This window comes from Mya arenaria, chromosome 10, assembly GCF_026914265.1.
Source record: "Mya arenaria isolate MELC-2E11 chromosome 10, ASM2691426v1".
Taxonomy (NCBI): domain Eukaryota; kingdom Metazoa; phylum Mollusca; class Bivalvia; order Myida; family Myidae; genus Mya; species Mya arenaria.
In genome coordinates, this window is record NC_069131.1 from 26,117,096 (window position 1) to 26,127,570 (window position 10,475).

Consider the following 10,475-nt stretch of genomic DNA (forward strand, 5'->3'; position numbering starts at 1 on the left):
CTTGTTCTCGCTATATGGAGGACACTTTAACGAGCTTCATACAGCTTGTGCAAAGTAAAACAGGGCACCATTCAGGTTACTACTATCACTTCCTTCCGCCTTCTCAGGATTTCCGTCAATGCAAACGAGTTCCTTGTTCCCAAGATGACTCGAATGCTCCGACATCAAATATCCAGAGTACTCCGTATGCCATCCGCTATACCAGACATTCCTTGCTGGTATCATGACAATGCCTCTTCCAACGCGGCAGACGGCACACGGAACGTCTTCGTTATGTAAACTCGTGTGAAACGTTGCAGGCCCGGTTTCATACTTAGCACCATAAACCGTGCTTTCGGAACCCGAATTTCGTCCATCGCTATCAAAGAGTGGGTCCTTTGGCAGACAAATGTAGTTACTACTCGCTCCTTTATCATTGTAATTTCCGCCACCAGCAAACCCTTCGTACACCAGCTCCGTGGTTCCAGGGCATGACCGCCGACCCCATCGTGTGTATATTCCACTGTTACGAGTCCAACTGATTTGAGTGATTCTGTTTCACTCTGCACTTTGTTTTTTAGGCCTTAAATAGCGAGAAATGAGTAATTAATGATGAATTGGTAATGGCATAGGTAGTAATATTAGTGTACTTTCTTACATTCTCAATACTGCCTTTCGTATCGCTGGTGCGAGTCTCGTCAATAATAAATACTGTTAACTTTATGAGTCAGATTTCGCCAAACAATGCTTATTATTTAAAGATTGAAAATTAATTTACCTGTTATCGTCTGAATATTTTCTTCCACATAGCCAGTTGTCTTCTTCAATAATTCATCAAACGCTTCCATTTAGATTTCCGATCTGATCACTTTCTCTAACAGCTTTTCCTCGTAATAAAACCTCGAGCATTCAGGCTCCCGTGCAAAACAAACAGCTACCAATGGCATTGCCAACCAAATAACATATATTTTCTTCATTTCTGCTTGGATCCGTATATCGTCTTATCGCTGCTAGCAATGGGTACAACTAACGGCTTTTTGTCATATTACACCTTACAAATCCGTAATAATGGTATGTCTTTAAAGATAAAATATTTGATTAATGATCTTATTTCTTTGCGTTAAGTGTTTGTGATAGTTTTGTTTGATAAACACTCCAGCTTGTTTTCTCTAAACACTTTGTTTTCCCCGTTTTAATTGCAAACCTTTTAATGGGATGATATTTTTTATCTCAAAATTTCAAATCGAATAGAAATAATGAACATATCATTGTATGTGAAAGGCACTCTCTGAAGGTTTATAGTCATGCAGTGGAAACTTTGATTTTATATGAAAAATGAATTAACAATTTGCTTGTAGGCTGCCAAAGTAGTTTTAAAAAGACTTCTTGAATATTCTTAATACTTTTAAAAAGCAAAATATTTACAATTCAACGTACATATTTAAAGATTAAACGCAAATGTAACGTAGTCTGTGATTTCTTTTTAATACAAATCTGACGTTATGCTTCGTTTAGCAATATGACTGCCTTGAGTGGTTGAACGTCGCTTTATTTCAGTTTAAGTTTTGTTTGCCATAGAATCCGGCCCAAAATAAAGGGAAATCACTCTAGTAACCAATCTAACCAATCCCTACCTAGATATCGTTTCGATGATATGGTTACAGAAAAAAATATCTAGGATTTGACCTAATGACCTTATTTTTGACACAACCAGACATAGTTTCACATTGAGTGGAATGTTCATGAATATTGGACTAAATTTAATATCGCCAGTATGTTGCAAAGATTTTTCTAAGATTGTCTAGTGACCTAGTTATTGACCCCATGTCACCAACATTTACAAGCAGACGAGATATTATGAAGGAGGAAATTCTGACCAAGTTTGAGCATCGTCTAATCAATCTGTATAATGATATGGTTTCAGACGGATGGACGGACAACTCCAAAACAATATCCCACTCCCGAAACCTTCGATTTGGCGGGGGATAATTATCATAACTTCATCATGTGTAATATGGCACATGCTATAATCAAGTTGTGTATTATTCTCCTACACTAACTTAAACTGGAACAAACAAACAGTCAATGCATTACGAATATTTTGTCAACATTTATACCACAGAAGACATTCCGACTTTGAATCAGTAATGATTACCTTTAAAAGAAGGAAATGTATAGCCCTTTAGTTGGATGCAAACACAGACTGACAGGGCAATTATAAGATATTGTTTCTCTTCCCAATTAATGCGATCTAGTTCCATAAACAAAAACGAAATAGCTTCAAAATGTTACAAAGTAAGTTTTGTTGTTTTTCGAATTCAGCGACGCCGGCAACAACACCAAAGCTATGACATCGCCCCAGTCTCTTTCTTCGCAATGCAGACGAGCACAACAATTGACATGGATAATATTGCATGATTGTTATATATTTATTTTCGTCATTATCTTGAAATTAACATGAAATAGTTACACTTTTATAAATTAAAGCATGATAAAATAATGAAAATATATAATATAACAAGCTGACACTTATAGTTGAGAAGCATAACATATTCGACTCATGAATAATTTTAATCTTAATATTATATTAAGTATTTTTTGTACTGCTAGTAGTGCCAAAAACAAGACTTCCACTTTACACACGCTTCAGACACCTAGTGATTAGTATCAGAAAATTAATTAAAAAAATCTGGTTTGAACAAGTTTACTTTTAATGCAATTAGGGAGCAAGACTAAAGTGAATTAAATTACTTTCATGGACAAATAGGTGGTCAAAGTTAATCATAAAAAACATACAATAATCTGCTGCTTTTATTTGCATAACTTTGTCAAATTATATTTTTAAATTTTATATGTTTAAATGCTAGAAGACCCATACAAGCTGGATGCGTCTCATACGCATGAACATTGGTAACATTAAAAGAATATAGCTCCTTCCTTTTTATTTAGAACACATCACACATGTTAACGCCTTGTTTTCGCTATATGGAGGACATTTTAACGAGCCACAAAATGCTTGAGCAAAGTAAAACAAAACACCATTCTGGGAATCAGCATTACTTCCTTCCGCTATTTCAGGGTTACCGTCCATACAAACGAGCTCCTTGTTCCCTCTATGGCCGTGATAAGACGACATCAAGTAGCCAGAGTACTCCGTATGCCATCCGCTATAACAGGCATTCCTCGCCGGGACCATGACAATGCTTCCCACAACGCGACAGACGGCACATGGAACTTCTTTGTCATGTAAATCCGTGTTAAACGTTGCATCACTTGTTTCATACTCAGCACCGTAAACCCTGCTTACTGAACCCGCTTTTCGTCCATCGCCATTAAAGATTGGGTCCTTTGGCAGACAAATATAATTACTACTTGCTCCATATTGATTGTATTCTCCACCGCCAGCAAACCCTTCGTACACCAGCTCCGTGGTTCCAGGGCATGACCGCCGTCCCCATCTCGTGTATATACCACTGCTCTTTACGTCAATGGACTTCAATGTTTGGATTTCTCTCTGCAGCTCTTGCACAGTGTTTGATAGTGCTGAAATAAAAACATATGATTATAAACATCATATATTTAAAACTATATAGATAATACTCTATGTATACACTCCTTCATTTGTAAAATACAATCATTGCCAACGATAGAAGAAACAAAACAAAATTTTATTTCTGGTGCTTGTGGATATTAAATAATGTCAACATCAACAATTCTTACAATTTAAAAATGGACAATGAATGTACCTTTAATCGTCTGCATCTTTTCCTCCACGGAGCCAGTTGTCTTCTTTAATAATTCCTCAAACGATTCCATTCTGATTTCTGATCTGATCACCTTTTCTAATAGCTTTTCCTCGTAATGAAACCTTGAACATTCAGGCTCCCGCGCAAAGCAAACAGCTGCAAGTGACATAGCCAACAAAATGCCAAATGTTCTCCCCATTTCTGGAAGAATCTTTATATCTTTATGTCGGTGATCGGTATTTTGTTATGAGATGAGCACATATCAAGGCCAATTATCATATTAGTGTAAACCCTGATGTTATCAGTTTGATAAAGGATCATGTTATATTGTACAAAGTCCTTTTTGATAATTTAGTTTGATGAACATTCAAGTTTGCTATATCTTCACATCCCTTTTTTGTTTGATTATTATCCTTGCAAACGTTTTTAATGGACAATATTTCTAGGATAGGGAGCTTAAAGGTTTTTATGAAGGAATGTGAAATAGCAATTTATTAAAGAAACGTAAAAATAGTTAACTTTACTTTTATATTGATAATATGTTCGGTAGAACGCAATAGTTCATGTTTTAAATACACGTTATTTGAAATGGTTTTGAAATAAATTTTAAAATATTCTACCATTTTGACATCATTCAGTCATGTAACAGTGGTTATAATCAATTCCAAATAATACAAACAGTGAATTTTTTATAGAAAAATAAACCAAAAAGCATGTAAAGCAAATGAGTATTTATAGATATGATTCATATCAATGCACAACCTGAGTCACTTAAACCTTGAAAAATAGAACACATTTTAAGTTTTCTTAAGGCACTTCATTTTGAATATTGGAGTATGTGATTCAACAAATTTAAACACTCACCAAAAGCAAGCAGGTATGTTATTGTATATGCACGGTGTACGTAGCAAGTGGTTTTATCGTTATACAAAACGGAATATTTTTTCGCAGTTTGGACAACTTTCGGCCGGACATAAATGTTCGCAAATTATTTGCTTTTCTAGAAGTGAACAATGCTACAACAAAAAGGATCGATATGGTGGTCATAAAGCGATATATTCTATGAATACGAAAAGCTCCAAAGGGACTGACTATTCAATAGTGTGATCGAGAAGGTGTTAGTAGTAAATAATGTATCGTTAAAAAAAACTGTCACACTCACACTTTTACAAATACTCTCGTGCACATGTATACTCGTCATTTTATTCCTATGAGAAAATAATTAAAATGATCCTGTGCGGGTGAAACAGTCCGAAATACCCGACGTCACACCATGTCACCAAAATTTACAAGCGGACGAGATATAATGAAGGAGAAAATTCTGACCAAGTTTGAGCATCGTCTAATCAATATGTAGCATGATACGGACAACGCTAATTTAATACCACCTCCCGAAACCTTCGATTTAGCGGGGGATATTTATCATAGGTACATCATGTGTAAATATGGCACGTGCTATAATCAAGTTGTGTATTATTCTCCTACACTATCTTAAACTGGAACAAACAAACATTCAATGCATTATGAATATTTTGTTAACATATATACGATAGAGGACATTCAGACGTTGAATAAATAATGACTACCTTTAAAAGAAGGTAATGTATAGACCTTTAGTTGAATGCAACCATATATCGACAGGGGCAAAAATAAGATCTCGTTTCTCTTGCCAATTAATGCGATCTAAATCCATGAACAAAAATGAATTATCTTCAAAATGTTAAAAGGTATCTTTTGTTGCTTTTCGAATTCAGCGACGCCGACAACAAAGCTTTGACATCGCCTCAGCCTCTTTCTTTTAAATGCAGACGAGCACAAGAATTGACATGGATAATTTTGCATGATTGTTATATATTTATTTTCGTATTTTTTATTGCGATTAACATGAAACAGTTATACTCTATAATGAATGTGTGTTGAAATAATGAAAATACATAATATAAAAAGTTGACACTTATAGTAGAGAAGCAAACACGTATTCAATAGTGTCATGAAAAATAAATACTTAGTATCATGTTAAGCGTTTTTGAATTGCTAGTAGTGCCAAAAAAAAAGGCTTCCACTTACACACGCTACAGACACCTAGTCATGATTATCACAAGATTAATAAAACAAACTGGTTTGAACAAATACCTTTCAATGCAGTGAACTTCTTTTTATTTAGAACACACTACACATGTAAACACCTTGTTTTCGCAATATGGAGGACATTTTAAAGAACCACAAATAGCTTGAGCAAAGAAAAACAGCGCCCCATTCTGGTTTCCACTATCATTTCCTTCCGCATTTTCAGGGTTTCCGTCAATGCACACGAGATCCTTTTTCCCTTCATGGCTTTGATAAGACGACATCAAATATCCAGAGTATTCGGTATGCCATCCGCTATAACAGGCATTTCTCGCCGGGATTATGACAACGCTTCGTCCCACAACGCGGCAGACGGCACATGGAACGTCTTCGTTATGTAAAGTCGTGTAAAAATATGCAGTATTTGTTTCATATTCAGCACCGTAAACCTTGCTAACTGCACCCGTATTCCGTACATCGCTATCAAAGATTTGGTCGTGCGGAAGACAAATGTAATTACTGCTCGCTCCTTTGTGACCGTACTCTCCGCCGCCAGCAAACCCTTCGTATACCAGCTCCGTGGTTCCAGGGCAAGACCGCCGACCCCATCGTGTGTATATACCACTGCTCATGACCTCATCTAATTTGATTGATTCTCTTTCACTCTGCAGCTGTTGCACTTTGTTTGTTTTTCACTCCTTAATAAGCGAGATATCATTAATTAATGATGTATTTATAATGGTATATGTAGTAATATTTGTGTACTTCAAACATTTTCAATGATGCCTATCGTGTCGCTGGAGCGAGTCTCGCCAACAACTAATACTTTTAACATTATTAGTTTGATTTCCCTAAACAACGCTTATAATTCAAAGATTGAAAATTAGTTTACCTGAAATCATCTGAATATTTTCTTCCACATATCCAATTGTCTTTTTCAGTGATTCATCAAACGCGTCAATCTTAACTTCTGATCTGATTACTTTCCCTAACAGCCTCGTAGTGAAACCTCCCGCGCAAAGCAAACGACTGCAAATGGTAATGTCAACAAAATAATACAGATTTTCCTCATTTCTGCTAGGATCCGTTTACCTTTTTATCGATGCTAGGCTGAGGACTACTAACGGCTTATTGTTGTGAAATTACACCTTACAAGGCCATACAAATGTTTGAAATATTTGATAAATGATATGGTTCCGTTACGTAAAGTGTTTTGATAGCTTTGTTCGGTGAACACTCCAGCTTATCTTTTCTTTACACTTTTTTATTCTTCCGTTTTGCTGCTTGTAAGTTGCTAAAATAAGAAATCTTGAATATACAATATGTACTTAATACTTTTAAAAATGCAAAATATATACAATGCTAAGTACAAAATTAAAGATTTAACGCAAAAGTTACCTTTATTACATAAATTTTAAATTATGCTACCATAGGAATGCAATTATGTCAGTGAAATTTCAACATTAGCTTGTCAAAAGAAAACGAATGATGTAACCGTTGCCTACTATTATAATCTCGTGTATGATTGGTAGTTACTCGTTCAGTATGTTTGAAATGCCTTATGAAATTACATTTATGTGTTCTTGAATTCTTAGGATAAGAACCGACTGATTCCTTGTGAACTTGGTAAATGGAAACACAAACACTGTTGTGAATTACAGCATATGCTTATTAAATGACAAATGTTACATATACAGCGTTTAAACATCGTCAAGGAATGTCGCCATGTGAGACCGGCATCGGACGAGAACAGGTGAAAGTAACGATTGTTATAAAATGGCTGAATCCCTACGCTCCATATCACCGCCGTGCCAAAAGATTGTGACTTTTTAATGGCTGCCATGAGTTGTTGAATGTCTTGATATTCGGTTAAAGTTTTTAATTCATAGAATCTAACCGCGTATCAAGGGAAATCACTCCAATAACAAAAATACTTTTGAGTTGTACAAGTTGTAAACATTTGTTTGAACGGGACATAGAGCAAACAGCAAATACTTATTTAAATGCTCAATGATGTCTTAAACATGAATGCGGAACAGTTGGCCCTGCTCCTCTAGGAGCTATATAAAAAAAAAGGGTCAAAGGAATTTCGTAGCTAGGGCCAAAAAGCGGATAATTAAATAATAAAAATGACTCGTTCTTTTATCAAATATACAAATATTAATCTTCACACGTATATCGTTCCTTTTTGTAAACAAGGCTTATGAAGCAGTAGGATTGATTATCCTATGAATTACATACATGTTTACAAACGAAAGTAGAAGGTGTGCATAAATGTTCTGCTGAATATCACTAAAGACGCATATATTTAATTTAATACCAGTTTTATCGAGTGCTTTTCTTTTGCCGGGAATGCATAAAACCACCTGTTCATCTGAATAAAAATGTTTATGCTCCTTTTCTGGGTTGAGCTAAAGCAAAAATCCAAAAAGAGTTGGAGGCTGAGCAAATATGCTGCTAATTTATGCAAATTATATAGATATATTTAGAATGCTGTGTTTAAATACAGTTCAAGATACAGTTGTATTCTTTAAATTATCCAATCATATATAAGTATTTAATTGCTACTCGAATAATTGGCCGAGCAATCTGAGAAATGCCGATTGGGCAAAATAATTCTTTGACACCATAAATATAACAATATCAATACTGTTTCTGGCCAGATGTTAACCCCAAACAAAATTTTAAGAAAAGTGTGTGATATAAGAAATAGTAAAAAGACAAAAACTTGTCAACTAAATGGTTATTAAATCAATTCTGTAATTAACTGCCAGCTAGTAAATCGATCGGATTGATGACTGTTAGTATTACTGTTTGGTTATATATATATATATTACTTTGTTGAGGTACACTATATACCGACATTAGGATATAACATACATTCTTAGCTAATGAAATTGCAAATATGCATTCATTAAGTACTACGGTTAAATTAAAACTTTCGTGGGTATTTAAATGTCTGCCTACAGCCACTTATCCGTTTCACACTCCCTGCGTCAAATTTTGCGTTTACAATGTTACAGCCAATGAGATTGTATTCTTATTCAGTAAGGTGACCTTGAGTAATGTTTTAAGGTTGTAAAAAGGCTCGTTCGCTACGCACACTCCGCCCATTCTTACTTCATGTCATTTAACTATTACTTAAACGCAACCTTGGTCTGGTTTAAGTGAAAACTTTTGTGTGAGTTTACCATAGTTCGTTGGTTCTTGGGCAATCAAGGACCAAACTAGCAGCTTTACTTATATGTCGGAACCGGGGCTCTGATTTATTGGATTTTTAAAAGTCAGGCGTAATACGGCAAGCTAAACATAGATGGTAGATATTTAAATACTTCAAAAGATGAGAGACTTTGTATATATTGTCTGGATCAAAATTACTGTATTTTACAAAATATTGAAGAACTTGTGAGGTTTGGCAACATATTCATTAGGCATTGCAATCCCCGATTTCTCAAATAGGCTCTCATAATCGTGATATTCGGTAAAATAACGAGTCCTGCCTCCGATTTATCAGTATTTCCGCTCTTTGTCTCTAACTTTGAAATGCCTCAGTCTCTTTTTATATACAGGTCCTAATAGAGTAGGAGTCACTGTTTGGCACTCGTGTACAGAGCGGCTGAGGTTTCTTAAGTAATTTGACGGATTAAATCTATGATTACCATGTTTTTTAAGAGATTTCTTTAATAATGGCACTATGGATAACAGATATCGAAGCCCACAATCATTATGCTCATGAAGAATCATCCTGCCTAAACGGAAGAGAAAATCTTTAAAAATAATAATCAAAATAAAGGGAATATATCACGTTTTTTAAAGGTTTGAGATCAAATTACTTTATTCAAATAAAGCATAAAAAGTCAGGTAATACAAACACGTAATACGTGCTGAATATTACCAAAAAGGCGTTTATTTTATCTACTTCAATTATTTACAAACATGCGGATCGAAATACGTCCTGACCAATATAAGAAAAACATTGTTACAGTACACACATACAAAAAAGTTATAGTTATATTTAGTTGGAAACAATGTATAGCATGTGAACAGTTAATAGCCGTTCATAACTCGATTCTTACCAACACATAAATGTTTATATAAGTGTTAAACAATAAATGCATTATGTCCCCTCTGCCACTGTGATATATAAATCACTACATTACACTTCAACTAGAATGTCAAGTTTGTCAAGATTTATGGTGTTATCTCAACAAGGTATTGCAAAAACAACAGGCACAAAATTTTACGCACTTTGGTGTAAAATAACAGGAACACAAGGACGTTTATAAATATTTCGATGATTGTGTTTATTCTAAGCATGTAATATAGAGATACTTTATTTAGCTTCAACGCTTACTTAAAATGCCTGAAAATACGAATGGAAATCGAACCACAGTAAGTTCCACTTACATAATTAAAAACAAAAATAAATTGACAAGGCAAAATGTACAATCGTTTTTTCTATTCAATTAATCCGACCTAATACAGGTTCCAATTGTTTTTTCGGATGTGGGTCTATGTTGTTTGAGAGGGAGGCTTTGCAAGTATGTTTGCGCATTTTTTTCAACATTGAAGTATTAACATGTTCTCATGCATGCACAACTTATTTAATGTTTCCGTTTTTTCGTACATTTTATGTTACAAATGTGGGCTCCAATATTCTCATGGAGCTAGTTGCCTCCTTCA

The 10,475-nt window shown here is 34.8% G+C and overlaps 1 protein-coding gene across 1 annotated transcript; it reads right to left on the reverse strand.

The window, feature by feature from the left end:
* Positions 1 to 2,920: 2,920 nt before the first annotated feature.
* LOC128204521 (uncharacterized) lies at positions 2,921 to 3,924 on the reverse strand. Its single transcript, XM_052905935.1, has 2 exons — positions 3,726 to 3,924; positions 2,921 to 3,522 (listed from the first exon to the last, which is right to left on the reverse strand). The coding sequence occupies exons 1-2, from the start codon at positions 3,922 to 3,924 to the stop codon at positions 2,921 to 2,923; spliced, it is 801 nt and encodes a 266-aa protein (XP_052761895.1).
* Between the last annotated feature and the right edge of the window lie 6,551 nt (positions 3,925 to 10,475).

What these genes read in the sequence shown, in the direction of transcription:
- LOC128204521 (XM_052905935.1), bottom strand. Translation starts at nt 3,924, where the DNA reads ATGGGGAGAACATTTGGCATTTTGTTGGCTATGTCACTTGCAGCTGTT. An exon ending in AAAGATGCAGACGATTAAAG is followed by an intron (nt 3,523 to 3,725) that starts GTACATTCATTG and finishes TTTTTATTTCAG; the next exon opens with CACTATCAAACACTGTGCAA.